The 27,076-nt window shown below is 44.2% G+C and overlaps 1 protein-coding gene across 1 annotated transcript in view; it reads left to right on the top strand.

Moving 5' to 3' along the window:
- The window catches only part of ALDH18A1 (aldehyde dehydrogenase 18 family member A1), a gene marked incomplete at its 3' end in the record, with an annotated part of 67,468 nt that extends 47,402 nt beyond the window's left edge, over positions 1 to 20,066 (top strand). The window contains exons 11-14 of the mRNA XM_065407530.1: positions 7,672 to 7,892; positions 19,329 to 19,466; positions 19,595 to 19,790; positions 19,945 to 20,066. Coding sequence (XP_065263602.1) covers positions 7,672 to 7,892; positions 19,329 to 19,466; positions 19,595 to 19,790; positions 19,945 to 20,066 — 677 coding nt within the window. The remainder of the gene's footprint in view (positions 1 to 7,671; positions 7,893 to 19,328; positions 19,467 to 19,594; positions 19,791 to 19,944) is intronic.
- Between the last annotated feature and the right edge of the window lie 7,010 nt (positions 20,067 to 27,076).

Below are 27,076 nucleotides of genomic sequence, written 5' to 3'. Positions count from 1 at the left end.
CAATCTGTGACAGTTCCTCAGATTTGTCACCTACAAAAGCCAGCTCAGGTTTGGGAATCTCCCTAACATCCTCAGCCGTGAAGACTGAAGCAAAGAATCCATTTAGTTTCTCCGCAATGACTTTATCATCTTTAAGCGCTCCTTTTGTATTTTCATCGTCAAGGGGCCCCACTGGTTGTTTAGCAGGCTTCCTGCTTCTGATGTACTTAAAAAACATTTTGTTATTACCTTTGGAGTTTTTGGCTAGCCGTTCTTCAAACTCCTCTTTGGCTTTTCTTATTACACTCTTGCACTTAAGTTGGCAGTGTTTGTGCTCCTTTCTATTTGCCTCACTAGGATTTGACTTCCACTTTTTAAAGGAAGTCTTTTTATCTCTCACTGCTTCTTTTACATGGTTGTTAAGCCACGGTGGCTCTTTTTTAGTTCTTTTACTGTTTTTCTTAATTTGGGTGGGGGAAGATGCACAATGTGACAACTTACTCCTGTGTTCTTTACAAAGGATGTTCATAGTGACCTGCAAAGGCGGGAAATGGGCTTGTGCCTGGTTTTGTGTCTTTATGGTGTTGTGTAACAGGGGCAATGGCCACTTAAATGAAATTGGGTCCAGCTCTCCTGTTCCAAGTCCATGTGCGCTCTAATTTAGCATAATGAGGAGGACAGGGCTGCCCCAGGGAGTTATAAATGAGTGGGAAAGTTCAGAATCCAGAAACAGATAGGGAGCTCAGAACTTGGAGTCCCAAGTCCAAAGAGTAGAGAGAGCTCAGAAGAAGAGCAGTGCTTCAGTGAAGGGATGCCCTGAAGAAGGGATGTTGAGAGTTCCCTAGTTGTGCAGTGGAACCAGATCAGGCTGGTGAAAGCAGAATAAACTCTGGCAAGTGAAGTGTACAAGTATAATTAGGCAGGCCAAAAAGGAATTTGAAGAGGAACTAGCAAAATAACATTGTTTTGCTGTTACGTGTTTATGTATAAAAGAAGCAGAAAGCCTACCAAACAATCAGTGGGGCCACTGGGTGATCAAGGTGGTAAAGGAGCACTCAAGGAAGACAAGGCCGTTGCAGAAAAGCTAAAGGAATTCTTTGCATCAGTCTTCACTGCAGAGGATATGAGGGAGATTCCCACACCTGAGCCATTCTTTTTAGCTGCCAAATCTGACCTATCCGGTGGCACCTTAAAGACTAACTGATTTATTTGGGCATAAGCTTTCGTAGGTAAGAAACCCACTTCTCCAGATGCATGGAGTGAAAATTACAGATGCAGGCATTATTATACTGACACATGAAGAGAAGGGAGTTACCTTACAAGTGGAGAAACAGGGCCAATTCAATCAGGGTGGATGTAGTCCACTCCCAATAATTGATGAGGAGGTATCAATACCAGGAGAGGGAAAGTTGCTTTTGTAGTGAGCCAGCCACTCCTAGTCCCTATTCAAGCCCAAATTAATGGTGTTAAATTTGCAAATTAATTTTAGTTCTGCAGTTTCTCTTTGAAGTCTGTTTTTGAAGTTTTTTTGTTCAAGTATGGCTACTTTTAAATCCGTTATAGAATGTCCAGGGAGATTGAAGTATTCTCCTACTGGCTTTTGTATGTTACCATTCCTGATGTCTGATTTGTGTCCATTTATTCTTTTACATAGAGACTGTCCGGTTTGGCCAATGTACATGGCAGAGGGGTATTGCTGGCACATGATGGCATATATCACATTAGTAGATGTGCAGGTGAATGAGTCCCTGATGGTGTGGCTCATGTGGTTGGGTCCTCTGATGGTGTCGCTAGAGTAGATATGGGGACAGAGTAGGCAACGAGGTTTGTTACAGGGATTGGATCCTGGGTTAGTGTTTCTGTGGTGTGGTGTGTAGTTGCTGGTGAGTTTTTGCTTCAGGTTGGGAGGCTGTCTGTAAACAAGGACTGGCTTGCCTCCCAAGGTCTGTGAGAGTGAGAGATCGTTTTCCAGGATAGGTTGTAGATCTTTGATGTGCTGGAGAGGTTTTAGCTGGGGGCTGTCTGTGATGGCCAGTGGTGTTCTGTTGTTTTCCTTGTTGGGCCTGACTTCTGGGTACCCGTCTCGCTCTGTCAATCTGTTTCCTCTCTTGGATCAGTAACTAGTTAAAAGACAGAAAATGAAGGGTCAGAATAAATGTTCAGTTTTCAGCACGGAGAGAGGTAAGTAGTGGTGTTCCCCAGGGATCTGTAGTTGGACCGCTGCTATTCAACATATTTATAAATGATATGGAAAAAGGGTCAAACAGGGAGATGGCAAAATTTACAGACGATACAAAATTACTCAAGATAGTTAAGTTGAAAGCTGACTGCAAAGAGTTACAGAGGGCTCTCACAAAACTGGGTGACTGGGCAACAAAATGGTAGATGAATTACAGTATTGATAAATGCAAAGTAGGACTGTTGATTAATGGCAGTTAACTCGTGATTAACTTTAAAAAATGAATCGCAATTAAAAAAATGAATCGTGATTAATTGCAGTTTTAATTGCACTGTTACATAATAGAACACCAAGTGAAATTTATTAAATATTTTGGGTTGTTTTCTACATTTTCAAATGTATTGATTTCAATTACAATACAATACAAGGTGTACAGTGCTCATTTTATATTATTTTTATTACAAATATTTGCACTGTAAAAATTATAAACAAAAGAAATAGTATTTTTCAATTAGAATCATAGAATATCAGGGTTGGAAGGGACCTCAGGAGGTCATCTAGTCCAGTGTTTTTCAACCTTTTTTTGGGCAAAGGCACACTTGTTTCATGAAAAAAATCACGAGGCACACCACCATTAGAAAATGTTAAAAAATTTAACTCTGTGCCTATATTGACTATATATAAAGTAATTCTCTTGAATAGGAATCAAATAAACACAAAGAAAGTATTTTATAATTACTTTATTATGAAATAGTAAGTAAACAGAAATATGAAAAATTATAAAATTTATTTATTTTCTCCAGTTCCGACATTCAAGCATGGTTTCATATTTTTTCCCCACGGCACACCAGGCAACATCTCGCGGCACACTAGTGTGCCGCGGAACAGTGGTTGAAAAACACTGATCTAGTCCAACCCCCTGCTCAAAGCAGGACCTAATCCCAACTAAATCATCCCAGCCAGGGCTTTGTCTAGCCTGACCTTAAAAACCTCTAAGGAAGGAGATTCCACCACCTCCCTAGGTAACGCATTCCAGTGCTTCACCACCCTCCTAGTGAAAACGTTTTTCCTAATATCCAACCTAAACCTCCCCCACTGCAACTTGAGACCATTACTCCTTGTTCTGTCATCTGGTACCACTGAGAACAGTCTAGATCCAACGACCAACCACATTGGTCCAACCACGACCAATGTGGTTGCAAGCTGAACTCCGAATCTGTTTATTACAAGCTTTCTTTTATAGTCTTTCTAAACATTACACAACACAATTAGGCTACAATCACCCATCCACCGATTGGACAAGAAGGAGAATCATGTGCTCACCACATGTATAGCCCCACACCGATTGGTTCAATTGTTTCTTACATAAGGCCTCATCTTATATAACCATCAGGGGGCCTTACATAAGGCCTCATCTTATATAACCACCAGGGGGCCTTACATAAGGCCATGATTTATTGCCAGGCAAGTGTCCCATCGTGACCCTTACCCTCTCATGGAACTTTACATCCCCACAGGGCACTCCGCTTGAAACCGGCTGCCAACTAGACATGGAGCCATTGATCACTACCCGTTGAGCCCGACAATCTAGCCAGCTTTCTATCCATCTTATAGTCCATTCATCCAGCCCATACTTCTTTAACTTGCTGGCAAGAATACTGTGGGAGACCGTATCAAAAGCTTTGCTAAAGTCAAGGAATAACACATCCACTGCTTTCCCCTCATCCACAGACCCAGTTATCTCCTCCATAGAAGGCAATTAGGTTAGTCAGGCATGACTTGCCCTTGGTGAATCCATGCTGACTGTTCCTGAGCACTTTCCTCTCCTCTAAGTGCTTCAGAATTGATTCCTTGAGGACCTGCTCCATGATTTTTCCAGGGACTGAGGTGAGGCTGACTGGCCTGTAGTTCCCCGGATCCTCCTCCTTCCCTTTTTTAAAGATGGGCACTACATTAGCCTTTTTCCAGTCATCCGGGACCTCCCCTGATCGCCATGAGTTTTCAAAGATAATGGCCAATGGCTCTACAATCACATCTGCCAACTCCTTTAACACCCTCGGATGCAGCGCATCCAGCCCCATGGACTTGTGCTCGTCCAGTTTTTCTAAATAGTCCCGAACCACTTCTTTCTCCACAGAGGGCTGGTCACCTTCTCCCCATACTGTGCTGCCCAGTGCAGTAGTCTGGGAGCTGACCTTGTTCGTGAAGACAGAGGCAAAAAAATCATTGAGTACATTAGCTTTTTCCACATCCTCTGTCACTAGGTTGCCTCTCTCATTCAGTAAGGGGCCCACACTTTCCTTGACTTCCTTTTTGTTGCTAACATACCTGAAGAAACCCTTCTTGTTACTCTTAACATCTCAACAATTCTCTTCATACAAGTAATGTAGTGCAATCTCTTTATCATGAAAGTGCAGTTTACAAACAGATTTTTTTGGTTACATAATTGCACTCCAAAACAAAACAATGTAAAACTTGAAAGCCTACAAGTCCACTCAGTTCTACTTCTTGGTCAGCTAATTGCTAAGACAAACAAGTTTGTTTACATTTACGAGAGATAATGCTGCTCTCTTCTTATTTACAGTGTCACATGAAAGTGAGAACAGGCGTTCACATCATGCTGATGATGCTCGTTAAAAAAAATAATGCATTAATTAAATTTGTGACTGAACTCTTTGGGAGAGTATTGTACATCTCCTGCTCTGTTTTACCTGCATTTTGCCATATATTTCATGTAATAGCAGTCTCAGATGATGACCCATACATACATTGTTCGTTTTAAGAACACTTTCATTACAGATTTGACAAAACACAAAGAAGGTACCAATGTGAGCGTTCTAAAGACAGCTACAGCACTCAACCCAAGTTTTAAGAATCTGAAGTGCCTTCCAAAATCTGAGAGGAATGAGGTGTGGATCATGCTTTCAGAAGTCTTAAAAGAGCAACACTCCGATCTGGAAACTACAGAATCTGAACCACCAAAAAAAAAAATCAATCTTCTCCTGGTATCATCTGACTCAGATAATAAAAATGAACATGCGTCGGTCCGCACTGCCTTGGATCGTTATCAAGCAGAACCAGTCATCAGCATGGACGCATGTTCTCTGGAATGGTGGTCCAAGCATGAAGGGACATATGAATCTTTAGCGCATCTGGCACATAAATATCTTGCGACACTGGCTACTGCAGTGCCATGCACAGGGCTGGCTCCAGGCACCAGCTTGGCAAGCAGGTGCTTGGGGCGGCCACTCCGGAGAGGGGCGGCAGGTCCAGCTATTTGGCGGACGGTCCCTCACTCCCGCTCGGAGTGAAGGACCTTCCGCCGAATTGCCGCTGCAGATCGCAATCGCGATCACGGCTTTTTTTTTTTTTTTTTGGGCTGCTTGGGGCGGCCAAAACCCTGGAGCCGGCCCTGGCCATGCAAACACCTGTTCTCACTTTCAGGTGACACTGTAAACAAGAAGTGGGCAGCATTATCTCCTGCAAACATGAACAAACTTGTTTGTCTGAGCGACTGGCTGAACAAGAAGTAGAACTGAGTGGACTTGTAGGCTCTAAAGTTTTACATTGTTTTATTTTTTGAGTGCAATTATTTTTTGTACGTAATTGTACATTTGTTCAACTTTCATGATAAAGAAATTGCATTACAGTACTTGTATTAGGTGAATTGAAAAACACTTTCCTTTTTACAGTGCAAATGTCTGTAATAAAAAATAAATATAAACTGAGCACTGTAAACTTTGTATTCTGTGTTGTAATTGAAATCAATACATTTGAAAATGTCAAAAACATCCAAAAATATTTAAATAAATGGTATTCTATTATCACTTGATAGCCCTAATGCAAAGTAATGCACATTGGAAAACATAATCCCAAGTATACGTACAAAATGATGAGATATAAATTAGCTGTTTCCACTCAAGAAAGAGATCTTAGCGTCATTGTGGATAGTTCTCTGCAAACATCCGCTCAATGTGCAGTCAAAAAAGCTAACCGAATGTTAGGCACCATTAGGAAAGTGATAGATAATAAGACCATAAATATCATAATGCCACTATGTAAATCCATGTTATGCCCACATCTTGACTCTTGCATGCAGTTTTGGTCACCCCATCTCAAAAAAGATGCATTAGAAATGGAAAAGATACAGAGAAGGGCAACAAAAATGATTAAGGCATATGGAACAGCTGCCATATGAGGAGAGATTAAAAAGACTGGGACGGTTCAGCTTGGAAAAGAGATGAGTAAGGGGGGATATGACAGAGGTCTATAAAATCATGAATAGTGTGGAGAACGTGAATAAGAAAGTGTTATTTACCCCTTCAAATAACATAAGAACCTGAGATCTCCCAATGAAATTAACAGGCAGCAGGATTCAAACAAACAAAAGGAAGTATTTCTTCCCCCAATGTACAGTCAACCTGTGGAATTCATTGCCGGGAACGTGGTGAAGGTCAAAACTATAACGGTTCAAAAAAAGAATTAGATAGGTTCATGGAGGATAGGTCCATAAATGGCTATTACCCAAGATGGCCAGGAATGCAACCCCATGCTCTGGTTGTCCCTAGCCTCTGGCTGCCAGAAGCAGGGCGTGATCATTCGATGATTGCCTGTTCTGTTCATTCCCTCTGGAACACCTGGCATTGGCCATTGTCAGGGCCGTCCCTAGCCATTCTGGGGCCCTATGCAGCCCCCCCCCCCCCCCCAGGGAGAGGCATGGGGCCCCAGGCCTCTGTCGGGGGGAGGGGCTGGCTTAGGGGGCAGGGGGGAACCGCCCCCCAGCATTCACCGGTGGCACGGCTGGGTCTGGGTCACTGCACTTCCTGCCGTCGGTGAGTGCAGGCCCAACCCTGCTGCAGTCCTCAGGGGAGTGGGGGCGGGACTGGGGCAGAGCAGGGGCAGGAAGAGGTGGAGCAGGGGCGGGGGCTTTTGGGAAGGAGTGGAGTGGGTGCGGGGCTGTGGAAGAGCAGGAGTGGGAAGAGGCGGGGCTGGGGCAGAGCAGGGGCTGGGGCCATGGAGAAGAGGCGGAGCAGGGGCTGGAGCAGCATGCAGCTGCGTAGGGCATCAGGAAATTTGGGGCAAATTTCCTGGTGCCCTGCGCAGCTGCGTACTTTGTGTATGGGTAGGGATGGCCCTGGCCATTGTCAAAAGACAGGATACTGGACTAGATGGATCATTGGTCGGACCCAATATGGCTGCTCTTAAGTAGAAGATCAGCAGGTATGCCTCATTCGAAGGGGATAGTGTCTGACTAGTCAGCTTTTCTGCTGATCTGGCTCCAGTTAAACATGCATGAGGTGATGTGAATGGCTTTACTTGTCTGATCCAGGCAGCTTTTCTGTGGCTGGTGGAAGCTGATGGCCTATATAGTTCATCTCAGGTCATATCTTTTTGAGTGGAAAAGTGCCTGTATAATTTCTTAGGCAGATGTAAGGTGGTGGATGGAGCCTGGATATCTAGTCTCAAGCAGCTGTTAAGTATCTCCAGCATGACTTAATCATCTCTTATTTCAGGGAGATTGGCACTTCCTTTGATGAAGCGACTGAGTCTGTCTACATCAAAGCTGAATAGCTTGGCCATAGGACTTCGTCAGATCGCAGCATCCTCCCAGGAGAGTGTAGGCCGTGTCATTCGCAGAACACGAATAGCAAAAGACTTAGAGCTGGAACAGGTGACTGTGCCTATTGGGGTCCTGCTGGTGATCTTCGAATCCCGCCCTGACTGCCTCCCACAGGTACATGATGAGGTGAAATAAAATGTTTTTGTTTGAGATGTCCTTTGGAAACATAGGAGTGGAAGTGACCTCTTGGGTCATCGAGTGCAGTCCCCTGCTGTCACAGGCAACAAAAGGAGAAATATTCTGATTGGTGGGGTGGTGAGTGAACCAGCATTCAATTCTTAATTTCCAAAGCACTGTCTTGCAAGGGGTTCCCTTAAACTGGATTTTATTGGCATACTACCCTCTCCATCAGAACTCTCCTCAGGACCCACTTCTGCATTGTTCAGAAGAAATCAGCCAGTTTGTGGTGCGTTAATAGGCAGATGGGAGAGTTTTTTCACTTCTTAATAAATTGTAAATGTTTTCAATAATTGTACCTATTTGAATGTACATTCCTCCTCCCCATGTCACTTGTTTCCTCAGGTTGCAAGCCCTTCTATGTAGGGACCTCTTATTCATATATGCTTACTGAGCACAATGGGGCTTAGACCTAGTTGGGGCCTCTGAGCACTATTTAATACCAATATTTAATGTTCTTCTAACTACTTGCTACTAGACTTACATCTTCTGAGTTTGACAGATGTCTATCTAGTGGGATCTCGTAGGGGTCTGTCCTGGGTCAGATACTATTCAGTATTTTCATTAATTAATTCAGTAATGGAGTAGAGAGCATGCTTATAAAAGCTGTGGATGATAACCAAGCTGGAAGGGGTTGCATGCACTTTGGAAGTCAGGATTAGAATTCAAAAGACTTTATTTCAGACCAATTCTCTAATTTATCAACAAGATGAAATTCAATAAAGACAAATGCAAAGTGCTTGACATAAGAGAGAAAAATGAAATGCAAAATGGGGAATAACTGGCTAGGAAGTAGTACAACAAAAAGGATCTGGGAGATACAGTGGATCACTAACTGAATGAGCCAACCGTGTGATGCAGTTGCAAAAAAAAGCTAATATCATTCTGGGGCTTATTAACATGAGTGTTGTGTGTGTGAGGCACAGGAGGTAATAGTTCCACTCTGCTTGGCACTGATGAGGCCCCAGGAGGAGTATTGTCCATTTTTGGTTGCCACGCTTTAAGAAATATTTGGGCAAATTGGAGACAGGTCCAAAGGAAAGCAACAAAAATTACAAAAGTTTTAAAAAATCTGACTATGATGAAAGGTTAAAAAATCTGGTCATGTTTAGTCTTAAGTAGACTGAGAGGCGACCTGATAAGTCTTCAGATGTGTTGAGGGCTGTTTTAAAGAGGACATGGGTCTAGATCTAATGCATCCAAGGGTGCTGAGGGAGTTGGCTGATGTGATTGCAGACCCATTGGCCATTATCTTTGAAAATTCGTGTTAACCCTCAAGGGTTGTGCTTTTGGCTGCTATATTTGAGTCCTCTACCATCAGAAATCTACCATGGAATTACTAAGAGACCAAGGTCAAATCTCCTCTTAAGCTTTTCTTGGATAAGCTGAATAAGTTGTTTCCTAAATCTTTCATTGCAAGACAGGCTTTCTAGACCTCTAATCATTGGTGTAGCTCTCTTCTGATCTCTTTCCAGTTTTTCCATACCCTTTTTTAAAGTGTAGAGTCCAGAACTGGACACAGTATCCTAATAATTTACCTTACACTGTCCAAAAATCGTGGCAGTATGCCATGTAATTGTGTTTAAATGAGGGATAGCCCAGGACCTTATATTCCCCTTCACTAGTAGTACGCAGCTGTCCTCCTGTAAAGGTAATTTGGACACTGGTTGCATTAATTGTGGACACTGTCCCTCTGAGAGGGCCACAACATGGTTTGAGAGTATCTGTCGTCTCGAAGGGGGGGCTCATGCAACTCCATGATTCCCTCCAGATGCTCCCATAAAATTCCATAATCTCTGGCACTTGACACCAGCAAATAACTGGGCAGTCAGCTGTTACCAAAATTGTGATAAGAACAAGAGTACTTGTGGCACCTTAGAGACTAACCAATTTATTTGAGCATAAGCTTTCATGGGCTACAGCCCACTTCATCAGATGCATAGAATGGAACATATGGTAAGGAGATAGATATAGATATAGATATATATATATATATATATATATATATACACACACACACACACCATGAAAAGGTGGGAGTTGCCCTACCAACTCTAAGAGGCTAATTAATTAAGATGAGCAATTATCAGCAGGAGAAAAGAAACTTTTGTAGTGATAATCAAGATGGCCCATTTCAGACAGTTTGACAAGAAGGTGTGAGAATACTTAACATGGGGAAATAGATTCAATGTGTGCAATGGCTCAGCCATTCCCAGTCTCTATTCAAGCCTAAATTGATGGTATCTAGTCTGCATATTAATTCAAGTTCAGCAGTTTCTCGTTGGAGTCTGTTTTTGAAGCTTTTCTGTTGCAAGATTGCCACCTTTAAGTCTGTTACTGAGTGACCAGAGAGGTTGAAGTGTTCTCCTACTGGTTTTTGAATGTTATGATTCCTGATGTCTTAGAGTTGGTAGGGCATCTCCCACCTTTTCATGTTCTCTGTATGTGTATATTGTGACAGACCCAGACCAGTGGGGTACAGGAGTCTGGTAGAGGGCAAATATACTGGTCACTGGATGAGTAGTTTTCTGTTCCCTGAGTGACCAGAGCAGGGGCTGCACTAGAGTAATCAGGAACCTGCTAGAACCAGTTAAGGCAGGCAGGCTAATTAGGACACCTGGAGCCAATTAAGAAGAAGCTGCTAGAATCAATTAAGGCAGGCTAATCAGGGCACCTGGGTCAGGGCCGGCTCTAACTTTTTTGCCGCCCCAGGCAAAAAAGAAGAGCGCAGCCCCGCTGTAACACACCCCCCCCCAGTGCCGCAGACCACCCCCCCCCCCCCCCAGCGCCGTGCCACCCAAACCCCCGGAGCGCTGGGCGCAGAACCACCCACCCCTCGCGCCTCGCTGGGCCGGCCTAACCCCCCCCCCCCCCCCCCGACGCGCCTCGCCGGGCCGGCCTACCCCCCCCGAGCGCCGGAGCGCCTCGCCTCACCGTGCCGGTCAAACCCCCGGAGCGCCGGGCCGGCCAACCCCCCCCCCGCTTCCCCCGAGTGCTGGGCTGCCCAACCCCCCCCCCCCCCCCCGAGTGCTACGCCGGGCCGCCCAACCCCCCCGAGCGCCAGGCCGGCCAAACCCCGGGCCCCCCCTCAAGCGCCGCGCCGGGCCAGCCAAACCCCCTGGAGCGCCGCGCCGGGCCGCCCAACCCCCCGGAGCGCCAGGCCGGCCAAACCCCGGGCCCCCCCTCGAGCGCCGCGCCGGCCCGGCCAAACCCCCCGGAGCGCCGCGCCGGGCCGCCCAACCCCCCTGAGCGCCGGGCCGGCCAAACCCCGGTCCCCCCCTCGAGCGCCGGCCCGGGCCGCCCAAACCCCCCGAGCGCCGGGCCAGCCAAACCCCTGCCCCCCCCCCCCAGCGCCTCGCCTCGCCGGGCCGGCCAAACCCCCGGAGTGCGGGGCCGGCCAAATCCCCGCCCCCCGAGCACGGGGCCGGCCAAACCCCCGCCCCCCCCCCAGCGCCGCGCCGCCCAAACCCCCGGAGCACCGGGCCGCGCCGCCAAATCCCGCCCCCCCCAGCGCCGCTCCGCCAAAACACCCCCCGCGCTGCCCGGCCGAAAAAAAAGAAAAGAAAAAACCCTCGAGCGCCGCCCCGCCAAACAAAACAAAACAAAACAACCACCGCGAGCGCCCCCCGTCACCCCAACATTGGCCGCCCCTTCTCAGGTGCCGCCCCAAGCACATGCTTGGTCGGCTGGTGCCTGGAGCCGGCCCTGACCTGGGTTTTAAAAGGAGCTCACTTCAGTTTGTGGTGCGAGTGTGAGGAGCTGGGAGCAAGAGGCGCAAGGAGCTGAGATTGAGAGGGTGTGCTGCTGGAGGACTGAGGAGCACAAGTGTTATCAGACACCAGGAGGAAGGTCCTGTGGTGAGAATAAGGAAGGTGTTTGGAGGAGGCCATGGGGAAGTAGCCCAGGGAGTTGTAGCTGTCATGCAGCTGTTACAGGAGGCACTATAGACAGCTGCAGTCCACAGGGCCCTGGGCTGGAACCCGGAGTAGAGGGCGGGCCCGGGTTCCCCCCAAACCTCCCAATTGACCTGGACTGTGGGTTCTTCCAGAGGGGAAGGTCTCTGGGCTGTTCCCCAACCCACATGGTGAATCTCTGAGGCAAGAAAATCCGCCAATAAGCGAAGGACCCACCAAGATAGAGGAGGAACTTTGTCACAATATATATCTCCTTACTATATGTTCCATTCTATGCATCCGATGAAGTGGGCTGTAGCCCACGAAAGCTTATGCTCAAATAAATTTGTTAGTCTCTAAGGTGCCACAAGTACTCCTGTTCTTTTTGCGGATACAGACTAACACGGCTGCTACTCTGAAACCTGTCAAAATTATGATGTTACTAATCTCCCTATTGTTATAAACATCAGTGTATGATTTTATTTGAACCTTCTTACTTTCTACTGTGTGCTCATGTCCTAACCATAGTGCCACCTTTACCTCTGGCCAGACCTGTTTGTTGGTTACTGCGCGTGTTCTGCAAGAGCAAAGCATTTCTTTAGTGTGGCAGTTAAAGCGAAGCAAACCCGGAGGAGGGGAGTTAGTGACCCATTCCCAGTCCTCCCTTTCACACGGCACACTACTTGCGTCCTTCCTCATGCACCACAGGGGCAGCAGGAGTCACAGCAAGAATCTCCTCATGGTCACCCTTCAGTCCTTCAGGTGCTGGTTCAAACAGTTTTAACTGATTTTGGTGCCTCCAAAACATTCCCATCTTTCTCCCAACCTTTGCACATGTATTAGTAGTCAAAAGGACCTGCATGGGGCCTTGCCACCTTGGTTTCAGGAGTCCTTTAACCTTTGGATAAATACGGCACATTACCAAATGCTCAACTTTAAATGCAGGTTTGTTCAGACTGCTGTTATCATCCAGCTGGATTTGATTTTCTTTTACTTGGTTGTATAGGTCTTTTAATTCACTGTCCAATACCTTAATGTAGTTCTGCAACCTGTCTGCAAAGGGCCCCGACCCTCCTGCAGGCAGGACTCATCACTAGGCATTCTCATTGCTCTTCCTGTCATTAGTTCAAAGGGTGTTAGCTGAGTCAGCCTGTTTGGGCTGCCAGTGATTCGATAGAGAACAGCAGACAGCATGTGTGCCCATCCATCTCCTGTGTCCGAACTGCCTTTGTTAAGGCTGCTTTTATTGTTCTATTCATCCTTTCCACCATCCCTGAGCTTTCAGGGTGGTACGGTATATGGAACCTTTGCTTTATTCCTAATGCCTTACATGCCTCTTTCATTACACGCCCCGTAAAGTGAGTTCCTTGGTCCAAGTCTATTGACAGCGGCAGACCCTACCTGGGTATTATCTCCTTTGCTAGGATTCGAGTCACTGTTGTGGCAGTACAGTTTTTGGTGGGGAATGCCTCTATGCATTGGGTGAAAGTGTCAGTAATTACCAGAATGTACGTATACCCCCTGCTTTGTGGCAAGGACCCAGTAAAATCAATTTGCAGATTCTGCCACGGTCCCTCTGGCCGCAGTTGGTGGTTCAGGGGTACTTTCTTCCTTCTACCCACGTTCACTTGTGCACATGTTACACATCTTTTGAGACATTGTAAGGCATCTTTTTTCATGGCTGGCCACCACCAGTGCTCCAGGGCACCCCTCATTTGTCTCCATCCCAGATGGGCTGGGGAGTGGATGGCATGGAGCAGCAGAGCCTGTATGCACTCAGGAGTTACCAGCTCCTCTCCCCCTGGCCCGTACCAGAGGTGATTTCTGTACACACAGCCTTGTTCTTCTAATTTACTTTTCTCTTCTGGGCTTATGGTTGCATGTAGCTTTTTCAAATCCACTTCCTCCTCGGACACTGCAGTTGCACAAACCCTGACAGGGTTTGCCTATGCAGCCTCTTTAGCGCATTAATCTGCCCAGTAGTTTCCTTTTTGTTCCTTACTTGAGATTTTATGATGTGCTTTTATTTTTACTACTGCCAGTTCTGATGGTAGTTTGACAGCTTCCGTTAGTCTTTGAACTGCATCCATATTATTAATGGGCTTGCCGGTTGTTGTTACAAAAACCCCTGTGTGACCACATGTCCATGTAGTCATGCACTACTCCGAATGCGTATCTGCTGTCTGTGTATACTGTGAACCTTTTGCCCTCTCCCACTCTTAGAGCTTCAGTGAGGGCTGTCAGCTCTGCTTCTTGAGCTGATTTTGAACCATCCAGCTGACCTGACGCTATTACTGGTCCATCACTGATTACCACTGCCCATCCTGTATATGGCACTCCATTTTCATACTTCCTTGACCCATCTACATACAAAATTATGTCTGGATTCTCTAGTGGCTCTTCCTTAACTCTTCCCAACACTTCCTCTCCCTTAGCTATGAGACATTCATGTACCTCTCCATCTATGTTCAGGTATTCAGCTACATTTATTCCTTTGTCCCTAACTATGGAGAAATTAGGGTTTTGCATGCACAGTGTTGATTCCCACTGACTCCTGCGGGCATCTGTTATGGATTTTAGCCGCCCGGTATTAAGGAGGTCAATGAGTGTGTGTGAGGTATGTAATACCAGCATACCTGTGACGGTATACGGCTCAGGGGCTTTTACAGCCCAGGTTGCACAATCCAAAGTGGCCATGCACTCTGGTAGCCCTTGTGATACAGGGGGTCTTAAGGCAGACATGTCTTACTGTGATTACAGTAAAGGTGGAATAGCTTTCCCATATCGGGTAAGCCCAAGCTAGGGGTGGAGGCTAGAGCTTGCTTTATTTTTATTAATGCCTCCTCTTGTTTTGTGCCCCATATTACTGACTCATTTGCAGGTTTTCCCCCCTCTGGTAAGGTTTTGAATCGGTTCCACCATCTCTGAGTGCTCCGGTATATATGTCCTACAACAATTAAGGAGTCCCAGCACTTTCCGGACTTCCTTAACTGTCCGTGGTCTTTTTAACTCTTGAATTGCCTGCTTTCTGTCTACTGTGAGAGCCTTTACTCCCTGCGCTATCTCATGCCCTAGATACAGGACCTTTGGCTGTTGTGACTGAGCTTTCTTCGCGCTTAATTTAAATCCGGCCTCAGGAAGATATATAAACAGTCTGTTTAGGGTTTTTAAGTGGTCCCTCTCATTTGACCTGGCGATTAGCAAGTCATTGACATACTGCAATATCATCGTATCCCCCTCCAAGGTCACTCGTGCTACTGTTTCTGCCATTGCCCTATGGAAGATGGAGGGAGAGTTATGGAACCCCTGAGGAACTCGGGTCCAAGTGTACTGCTGGTCCCCACAGTAATGCAAATTTCTCCTGACTCTCTTTTGCAAGGGGAATACTCCAAAATCCATTTGCTACATCCAGGACTGAAAACAGAGTGTCCTGGTTTTAGCAAATGGATTTTGGAGTATTCCCCTTGCAAAAGAGAGTCAGGAGAAATTTGCATTTACAATAACCATAACACTTTACATGTTATACAATGAGGGCAAAGTTAATGTTACTGTGAGAACCATAACTTTCATTTCTGCACTTCTGAATGTTTGAAATTGTGACCCTACAATTACTTGAATATGACATTTTGTGTACAAATTATTAAAATGCTGTATATTTATATTTCAGAATGTGCTAGGCACTGCACTATGCAGACAGTCTTTCACATTCCCTACCCCAAAGAAGGTTACAATCTAAAGACGAAATGGAGATGCAGGGTGAGAGGGAAGGAATACAACATTTGAAAGATCAGCAATTACTTGATTACAGTGTATAAGTACAGTACCTACACTGAGAGAAAATACTGGGTACTAAAGGCCACATTAAACTAGTGGAGAAAGGCACAATAAGAAACAATGGTTGAAAGTTAGTTAGAAAAATTGAAATTAGAAATAAGGCACAGATATTTATTGGTGAGAGTGACTAGCTGTTGGAACAAACTACCAAGGGAAGTGGTGGATTCTCCATATCTTGGTGTCATCAAATAGACACTGAATGCCTTTCTGGAAGATATGCTGTAGTTCAACAAGTTACTGGGTGAAATTCTGTGGCCTGTGTTCTATGAAAGGTCAGATTAGAGGCTCTAATGCTACCTTCTGGCCTTTAATCTCTGAAAAATAAAATCGAAGTGGTGATGGTGGTGCAAGGCACATCTAGTTGTATGTTTCTTTTTTATAGGGTAATTTATATCTAATAGGTCTATGATAACACTGCTCTACAGCCAAAATGCTTCTGAAATAAATGTAGTCAAACTTTACTAATTCTGGGTCACTGAGAACGAAAATGATGCTTAAAATTGTTGATTGGCTCTAGTTTTCAAGATATGCTATTGGGTCAGTATATACGACCCTTGACTTGGGAATGGCGGAGGATAAGTGAGTTATAAAGGGAAGGGATCTCAATTTAAACCAGAAATGACTAAAATACATCTTTGACTGGATCTATGAATAAATCTATGACTGGGTTTGGACAGGACTTGCTTTTTAGGCAAAACAATGAATGATGCAATCTGAAGCTGGTATTGCGTCATACATGATATGAATTGCATCATGTTATTCCTAGCAGTCATGGATGATGCAATCATAACGAAGCTTACATCACTCTGCTGAACAAATTGCCCTATATCAGCTCTAGAAGTCATACAGTGTCGTGCTCTCTTATTTGTCACTGCTTGATTTTGCAAAGGGACACATTTCTGTTTAGCCAAAGTGAGCAGAGATGCCTCGTACTTGTGTGAACAGTGCTGATAACTTCTGCTATGTTTGTGGTGAAGAGACTTTTGCATCACAAAAGCGCAGTATAACCACTATGGTTAAGAAAGCCTATCACCTTTATTTTGGCTGCAAAATTGGAGATCAGGACAAGAGGTGGGCCCCACACATATGCTGCAACACTTGTGCAACAAATCTTCGCCAGTGGTTGAACAGGAAAAGGAAATCTATGCCTTTTGCAGTGCCAATGATTTGGAGAGAGCCAACAGATCATACCAGCAATTGTTACTTCTGCATGGTGCCTCCAGTTGGGAAAGGTGTGTCAAAGAAGAAAAAGTGGACTGTGCATTATCCAAACATTCCATCAGCTATACGCCCAGTACCCCACGGAGAAGGACTGCCGGTTCCTGATGCACCAGAATCATTCTCACTTGAGTCAGACGAGGAAGAGGATGAAACTTCTGGTCCTGAACCATCAATGTCACAGGACCCACATTTTCTCCCATCCTCCTCCTCTGAACCACACCTCATAACACAAGGTGAACTGAATGACCTTGTCAGGGATTTGGAACTACCCAAGAGTAAGGCAGAGCTGTTGGGCTCCAGACTACAGCAGTGGAATCTCCTGGCAGGTGATGTTAGGGTTTCCATGTTCCGTGACCGTCAAAAGGATCTTGTCCCATTCTTCTTCATGGAAGGTGATGGCAGCCCTCAACATCGTTCACGATCCAGATGAGTGGAGACTGTTCATTGATTCATCGAAGATGAGTCTTAAAGCTGTTTTACTGCATAATGGCAATGTTTTGCCATCAATTCCAGTTGGTCATGCAGTCCATATGAAGGAAACCTATGACAACATGAAACAACTTTTGAGGTGCATAAACTATGATCAACATCAGTGGCAGCTTTGGCGATTTGAAGGTTGTTGCTCTCTTGCTTGGTCTGCAGACTGGATACACAAAGTACTGCTGTTTTCTCTGCGAATGGGATAGTCGTGCAAGAGATTCCCACTACATCAAGAAAGATTGGCCACTCCGACAGTCATTGGAGCCTGGGAGGAAAAGTGTTCAGCATCCACCACTTGTTGAATCAAGGAAGATTTTGTTACCACCCTTACACATCAAGCTGGGTCTGATGAAGAACTTTGTCAAGGCCATTGACAAAACACAAGCAGCTTTCAAGTACCTCCGTGGAAAATTTCCAAGGTTAAGTGAAGCTAAGATAAAGGAAGGTGTCTTTGTTGGTCCTCAGATTCGTGAACTTCTTCGAGATGATGCATTTGACCATGCACTGCGTGGCAAGGAAAACACAGCATGGAAAGCCTTCCAGTTAGTGGCAATAAATTTTCTCGGAAACAACAAGGCAGACAACTACAGGTTGTTGGTGGAAAACCTCCTCAAGGCATACAAAAGCCTTGGTTGCAACATGTCAGTAAAGATACATTTTTTGCACTCTCATCTAGATTTTTTTCCACCGAACTGCGGAGCAGTGAGCAACGAGCACAGCGAGCGATTTCACCAGGACATTGCAACAATGGAGAAACGCTATCAGGGCAAATGGAGCCCATCAGTGCTTGCAGACTATTGCTGGACAGTGACAAGAGAGGCTCCATTTAATGAATACAAGAGACAAGCCAAGAAGCGCCGAGTAGACACTGAATAGGACTAAACTATGTACATAATAGTTTTTTGCCTTTTGTTTCATAATAAATTTTATTTATATAACCCTTTTGCTGATTTTTAAAGTGTTACATAAACAGGACAGGTGAAATATTATCATGTAAAGCAACCATAAACACATGAAGAGACCTAGGTTTACAATTTATGATTAAAACTCTACTATCTACACAATATACATAGACATAAAATGTAAAAACTTAAATATCTTAGAAACAGTAGCCAATCAGTTGTTTTAATTGTCATATTTGAATTCAGCACATCAAAATACATAATAAATAGTACATTTTATCTCTGAAGCAGACGACTTCTCAAAAATTGTAGACCAGTGTAACTTGTTTATTTTAGGCAACACACAGAAGATGATGTTCCCCACTCGGGGCAGTTGTTCATTGGCCACCACTGTCCAGAATGAGTAGAGCAAAGTGGCCATAGTGGATTTGAGAATCTTGCTTTAAGAACCTAATCCAGTGCAGTAGTATTGACACATGAACCTACACCATTAGTTGCCACCTAGTCAGTTCTCAGACTCATTCATGATGATCAGTCTCTGTTTGTAATCTTTGAGGCATCAAAGAACATTTTAATTCCTGTCTGAAGTAGGCGCTTTCTCAGGTAGCAGTTGACTAAGTTAATTCTTTTCTAGGGGAGCATGGGTTAACTCTAATCCTTCACAATAATGCACTTTAGTCTCAAACACTTTTGAAAAGCTCAACACTTAACATCCCATGGAAGGTTAGGGAAAGTAGTCAATTCATTTAACAAACTCACACTTAAGTTTATTTTCCTGAGGAAGAAGGCCCACACAATTATCCAGTTCATCCCATACCTCATACCAAAGTTCTCATGTCACTTGACATATCCACCAGCACTTGGCCCCTTGCCAACAGTATTTTGAAAATTATGGACTTATTTCTGCAATATGTTACATTTTCAACCAAGGAACTGTGTGCGCTTGGTGCCTAACAGTTCCCCAGTGAGAGAAGATAGTGAATCTTATGTCTGTATTAATAGATATATTCTGGGTTCTAATCTCTTCTCTCCCTTTCTGACAGGTGTCTGCCTTGGCCATTGCCAGTGGAAATGGCTTATTACTTAAAGGAGGGAAAGAGGCAGCACATAGCAATCAAATCCTTCACCATCTAACACAAGAAGCACTTTCCATCCATGGGGTCAAGGATGCAGTGCAGCTGGTGAGTGTCTAGAAATGAATCTAGGATTTGTCGCCATGTGTGTGCACTACACATACAGCACTTTCTGGATGATACCATGCTCAAAGTCCTTCAAAGTCTATAATAGTGTCTTGGCTTGGTTACTCCAGGTGAACACCAGAGAGGAAGTAGAAGATCTTTGCCATTTGGATAAACTGATAGACCTGATCATTCCACGTGGCTCTTCTCAGCTGGTTAGGGATATCCAGAAAGCTGCTAAAGGAATCCCGGTTATGGGGCACAGTGAAGGGATCTGCCATATATACGTGGATACAGAGGCCAGTGTAGAGAAGGTCACCAGAATAGGTAAGATGAGAGATGCCTTTTCATTCTGATGAGTTGGACTGAGTTTGATATGGAATGAATGATATGGTCAACAAAGCTGTATCTGCTCACGTGCTTTTCAACACCTTTCTAATGTGAAGTGGAATGTAACCAATTGTCCATTCTTCAACCCCAGTCAGAGATTCAAAGTGTGAATATCCTGCTGCCTGTAATGCTCTGGAAACGCTATTAATTCACCGGGACTTGCTGCGAACACCCTTGTTTGACCAGATCATCGACATGTTGAGAGTGGAACAGGTTAGTCAAGCACAGCTCACTTAGTAAAGAGAATCACTTTTGGTTAGTAATTTGGCTTGGCAGACAGAGGGACTGGCTGAAAGCAGTGATGTGCAGCTCATCTCTCCAGTGGCTTATAATCAAATGATGGTATTGCAGATGTCATCCTATCTGGAGATATGAGCATCGGGGCTCCTTGCTTCTCCCTGCCACCCAAGGTGCTGCATAGAGGTGACCCTGGAAGTAGTTTCTTCAGAACTCATGCTGCTGCTGAGCCTTAGGTGGTCCCTTGTGAATAACATGAATCCTGTTCCTTCCCTTGGGCTACATATGCTCCCTTCTCTGCACCTCCTGGAATTAGGAGCAAGGGACCCTATTGGTCCTGAACATCTCCACATGCTGCTACTAGCCCACCAGGCCAGCACCCATTCTTTTGGTATCTGATCCTTACCCATTTCTCCTACCACTCTCCTATTCCTTCCTCTTGCACCTGCTCCCCATTCGTTTAACCCCCACCCCCATATGCCAGTATGTCTTTGCTCCTGCCCATCCTGCTCCTCTAGTGTCTCAGCAGAAGCAACAGAGCAAAGCTAATAAATGATTTCCTGAATTTCAAACTCGTACTGCAGTTCCAGCAGGTGTTACTAGAAAAGTCTGTGGACAGGGGCGTTTTTAAAATGCTGTGGATTGCAGATAAATGCAGGATTCTACACCCAAGTTAGACCTTGCGTGTTGGTGAACATTACATGATATGACATGTTATGCTTATAGAATGTGCAGGCTGTGATTATTAATGCAAGAAATAAATGGTTAAAGAGAAGCTGAGCCATGTGTCCTGATAACAAATTCCAAAGTACGTATTAAGAAAACAATAAACAGAAAGCTGTCTAAACGTTAACTATGCCAGTCCTGGTAGTGCACAATAATGTGTCCGGTGTAGCTAATCAGTGACCAATGTTGGCAATTCTTCATATACTTATTAGAATTTTTTTTAAGACAAGAAGGGACACTTCTGATTTAGGGCATGTCAACACTACAAACTTTTGTCAACTCAAGTTATAACGTTGTCGGAGAATAACAGAGTTCTCACTTTTTGTTTGGGTACAGCAAGTCAGATGCTTTATTAACTCTCACAATTGCGCAGAGGGAGAGAGCTAAGCAGGTCTCTCTACAGGTAAACAATTACAGCAAACCTTTATACCTTTCATTACAGACAATAACAAGCAACAGCTGCATTTTGTTTATACATAGGCCATCTTGATATCTTATTTTTCTCACTTGTTTTGACTCTAGCCTACATACAATATTTTCTACACATTATCTACACAAGGTCGCAACACCTTCTCACACAGTTCTTTCCCACTCGCCTCACACAATCCTCGCTTCTACAAATCTCGCGTTATTAGGGTTACAGTTAGCCTGACTCTTGCTAACGAACTGTCATGCATTGCAGTTCCTTCCTGTCAGTTCTTTCTCTGCTTCCACAACCCCCCCTTTTGTACTACTAGTACAACAAACATTTTCAAATCTCTATTTGCATTAAATCTCAGAATTCAGATTCTACATCAGATGCTTCAACCTTAGGGGTTTTGATTGGATGTAATGACAATGCATGATTAGCATGAACGTGAAAGGTATTACTATTATTACGTCCTTTACAACAACAATAACATAATCCTAAGCTAACTAATAACAACATAAGCAATAACATTCCCATAGCAATAATATGATGGGGTTGTTGTACGGTCTTAGTCATAAAACACAATACATCATACTTAGTACATAAAGTGGATACTCTATAAGCAGTATGAAAGGCATACTTTTCAACTTGATATATATTTTGAAGCCTGTGAATTTGCCCTTGTACTTCAGAGATTTTCTGAACCTCTGGTAACAGTGAAAGCAAATTTTGAAATCGATCAGGTACTAAACTAGTCCAATTAAAGTGTATCTGGAACCTAAGGACTACTTGCAAAATTCTATCTGCAGGCCAGTAAATAATATGATTGCCTGCAGTGGTAATGCGATTAAAATGTATGTCTTGCGATGTGGTGGCATTAACATACACACAGCTATCATTAGCTTGAAAAAAATAAGTGTCCTGTCAGGGTAGTTCCTTGTCCCCTACCCTCCCAGCAAACGTAGTCATGAAGAGTAACAACTTCTCCTGGCTTCAGTTTACGGATACACTGAAGCTGTGGGGGTTGTAACGGCCAAAATGTCCATTGACTCCCTAATCCCATCCAAATGTCGGATGTAATCCCAGGAGCACTGACTAAAAATCGATTGGGCATACCAGGAGGTCTAATTTCCCAGATGTCTCGGTGAATTACCCAATCCCACATGCATCCTCCCTATGGACCCGGCAGGATAAGGTATGTGGGAGCCCACCCCACCCCCCCCAACCGGTCCATATGCTTGGAAGGAGCACTGAGAATGTCTGCACTTCCACCCAGAAAGTCTCCAAGTATGTCTCCATGGCCACAGATCAGATGGTACTCCTGATGTGTCTGTAAGGGCAGTGGGCCAAGCCTGATGCTCTAGATCATTCCAAATGGCCATTAGCTGGTCATTCAGGAAATCCTGAATTTCTGAACATGCTAGATCCCACTGCAATGCCTTCCCAGCCTCAGTGATATTCAATACCATCTCTGTCAGCAACTTCTGGGTCATTGAACTAAGTGCGGAAATAACATGTAACTCATCAACTCCAGCCTGTACCTGGGTTAGTTGTACTCCAGAAACAAGGCCAATGGCCTTCTCTAGTTGCCCCAATTTCTTATCATGTTCTTGGTTCTTAAAAATATTCTAAACTGCTGCTGCACTATTGGCCCCATCCCAAAGGGATCCGGTCAAGTCTCTCTTCTTTCTAGAAGAAATAACCCAAGCCCTCTGTTGTGCTAATCTAATGGCAGCCCTCTTTGAACAATTTGGGTATGTAGAGGTAATCTGGAAACTGGATAAGGGCAATGAAAATTTAACAGTCCCTAGTGTAGTGTTAATCACAGTCCATTGATATCCTAATACATCTCTCTTTGGTGTAGTACTATACCACATCTGTTGGTTGAACACCTTTATGTACTTCCGGGAGGCATTGATATTAATTGCAATAAGGTACAGGTCACATTATTAGTCACTGGAATAATTTCTATGCAGGTAAAATTTCCAGTGGCAAAACAAACTCTGGGTATTCGTTTAATTGTTCACGAATTGGGTGACCAAATAACAATAAGGGCCTCTCTCATTTAACACAGTGCAAATTCCAGGAACATTCGCTATAGAACCCATCAATTGTAATTACAGATTCTTGGGGTTCACTGGTAGTGATATCATATACTTTTATCTCCACTGATCCATTCAATTGTTCGCTTATATGGGATATCCTGAACCTTAAAAATATATTTTTCAAACAATATTTAAATAAATCACTAAAGTGTGAAGGCCTTAGTCATTGGTTTTATCAAATGTATGGCATTGTCTGTATTTGGATGTGTTACAGGGGTAATAGTGTAATGGAGGAGATGGCAGGGGCAATGGCAACAAGGTGCCTTTGGTACTTATCATTTAAAATCCAATTAGGGAGGGCAATACATGCTGAAGGACTTATCCAAAACACAGGGCGCAGCCTGTAGAATAAACCCCAAAATCCAATCAATACCACGTTCCCAAGCATGGGTCCCACAAGTTTCTTCCTGCCAGTGTATAATTCTTTGTTTCTTCACCAGGGTCAGTTCTTAATGTCTCTTGTAGTCAGGAATCCCTGGACTTTGTGGTTTCAATGAAGCAAGTGTTCCTTCTTCTCTTTTCCTGAAACAGTGTGGTTTAGCATCATACCGGGGAGAGGTTACTAGCACATCACTCTGTAATGGTTTTGCTTCTTCTAGGAAAATCCAAAGGCACAGTAGGTCTGTCAGTGGACAAGGGAGAGGTTACTAGCACTTCACCTTGTCTTTTCTTTTTCCTGCTGTCCAGAAGACACAGCAGAGCTAGAAGGAGAAATAGGCTTATCATCAGTCGGAGAGTCCTCCCGAGGTGGAGGGGTCTTTTTACAGTGAGAAGCATGGGTCCAGGCAGGTAGTCCTTGGCACTTCACAGTGGTGTTGGTGGTTAACAGGACTTGGAAAGGGCCTTTCCAGTGTGGAGCCAAAGCAGTTTTTCGTTGATGGACTTTACGTAGACTCAGTCTCCTTGTTTCAATGAATGGCAGGGCTGCTAGGGTCTTTGGGTAGCACTTCTTTTATCTGTGAGAAAAGAAACCTAACACATTTCATTAATGCCTGGCAGTGTTTTGCAGATCTCATAGTTGCTTGGGCACATTCAGGCCCCCCTTTTCTTGGCTGTCAGCCAAGTCTTAGCTGTGGGTAGTATCCTTGGATGGGGCCAGCGTCTTATCTTTGGACTGAGTTTGCTAGCTATTTTTTCCTCAGTTAACTCATTCTGTTCTTTTTCCTTCTCCCCTTCTTGGCTTCTTTTAACCTACAAAGGAAACTTCCACTCTTCACTCATACACCTTTTCCCAACAATGAACACATACACATTGCCATTATACAGTACATTAGTCTTATTATTCAATGTATGCCATGTACACCCTTCCAGTAAAATAACTTTATTACAGAGCTTTGGAGCAACAAACCAGGACAAGCACACCCACTTTTGAGGAGTTCACTTGGTACAACCTCTGGTGTCCAATAGCTTTCCTCCCTCCCCAGCCCTCTGGCTAGAAATCTGAGGTAGCCAGAAGGATCCCATGGGCAATATGGGGAGTGGGTTAACCTTCCATGTCCTTGCTTCCAAAGACTGTTGGTATGCAAATTTTAACAACAAAATCTGGCCAATGAAGTTTCTTTTTCTTACTTAAGCAACTGTATTAGACTTTAGTATATCACAGTTTCCTGATTTATCCAAACACTTTTTGTATTCCAAGTTGAATAAAACAAGTATCTGCTTTTTGATTTAACCCTTCTATTTAATTTTGAACTAGACTGTCTTATGAAAATATTAAACCCAACAATTCTGGCCACAAGACAAACACCACAAGACAGGACAAAGAACACAAAAATAATTCCTATTGTACCAGTAAATGCATGGTACATTGAATGCTGTTCAGCTGGCATCCATTTTCTCTGATGATCTGAAAGACAAAAGAACAGATGTCTACCCCTTCTGGGTAGTCAGTCATTGCTTAAAATATTTCCTTTATATACACATACTCTTGTTGATTTTAGACAAAACAGAGGAATTACCCCATATTTCCTTGTATTTGTTTCATAGGCAGCCCAGGTTTCAGTGGCTTCTACCTTATTAGTTAGAAAATTGCATTAATACAGATGCTTTCTGGCTTGCTTCCAGATCCAAAGCTATCCACAGCTTAAAGATTCTTACTTAAAAAGGGACACAATTAACTTTCCCAGACTTTTGATTGCCTTTTACTTCTAACTCCTGCTTTCAAACACCCAGTGATCTGAGACAACACAACCTATATTGGTAGGTTTGCATTTCTTTTACCTCTGCTACAATATACACTGCACATGTTCTGGGGAAAATGCACATCCTATCCACAATTCAATTTCCACAACACTAGCCACATCAATTTCTACACAAGGTGTAACCGTTTCTTTTGTGCTTACAAAATCTCCATGCACCCCTAGTAAAGTGACAGCTCGACCACACAGAGCCAGGGGCACTGTCCTTCTCTCTTTTTACCAGATCTTTTATCTGCTATTTTGTTACCCAAAAACAAATTCAAATCTTTTATTCTCCTGGCTTTGACTACCCTGCTGCAGCCACAACCTTTGGTCTTTAGTTAAAACATTTTAAATCTTGTAAAGCATTAAGTCACCTTAAGGATTAAATGCTAAATACCATATTAAACAACACTAGTTTCCTGTGTCTGGCAAAAGTGTTCTCGGTTTTTGCAACTTTAAACAATACCAATTCATCTCAAACTTATAAAACACAGATCCAACAAAAACCAATAATCTATTTGTCCCGGTGCCTGGTTTTCCAGTACCAGGCGCAAGGGAGTTAAGTAAGTCGGAATGTCAAAAGTTCCGGATTCGGGCCAATCAGTGCCCAGGGCTGGCCAATCCTGGGTACAAAGCTGCAACAAGCGTCTCTTCCACATTCTTTCCTGAACACCGGGTAAAGGCCATTTACTTAACATATAATTCAAAGGGCTATCCTTAAAGGGTTTTACCAGAGACCCACCCATCTGCCTGCTGACACTCTAACAGAGAATTACACAGAGAACAGAGGGAATTATGGCCTAATAGGATCCTATTACAGGAATTTCTACTAATACTGACCGCTACAGGGGACGGGACAGAAGGATCCCAATTCGACCTCAGAGCTTCATCGCACGCGATGGCTTCCACTCTGAGGAATTACGAATGAGAGGCTCAGTTCCGTCCACACACCTAACGCCCAAATGTATAAGACAGAAATTCATTAACCGGAGTCGCCAGTAACTGTCACCGAAATATCGGGTCCACCTAGCTGAGAGCCAATAACAGCCAGACAGGGATAAGGAAGAGTTGCTTTATTCAGCAGAAGAAAGGAGAGCCTTGCACCTTGGTACAAAGACTCTGTCTTACACACATTTTACCATTCCAATTATTATCCTGGGGATTTGAAATCCCCATGCTTATAATTACTTACTCCTTTCCTTCCACTATGCCCTCAAAGTTTCCAACCTGTTCTCCAATCTCTCTATCTATTGCCTGCCCGCTTGGGCCAGATCCTGCTTTTCTCGCTGAACCGTCCCTTCCATGGGCACCGGCTTTTTCACTACCAATTTAGATAGGAGGGTGGGCTTCTCAACTAGCCCCCACCCTTCCTGGTCTCTTCTCTTAAACATTCTTACTCACAAGGCTACCCGAGTCCTCCCTCGTGAGGCTTGCCACTTGTGCAAAACGCATGGCCCATTGGCGTTTAACTATTCAATTTTCTCTTATGGCAAACACACTGCTCTTACAGCATATGCAAACACAAATGGTTAAATTCTGACAAGTCCCTGAAGGACCCGTACTTGC

Source organism: Emys orbicularis, chromosome 7, assembly GCF_028017835.1.
Source record: "Emys orbicularis isolate rEmyOrb1 chromosome 7, rEmyOrb1.hap1, whole genome shotgun sequence".
NCBI classification, from domain to species: Eukaryota; Metazoa; Chordata; order Testudines; family Emydidae; genus Emys; species Emys orbicularis.
This window is presented reverse-complemented; position numbering and strand designations above follow the sequence as displayed.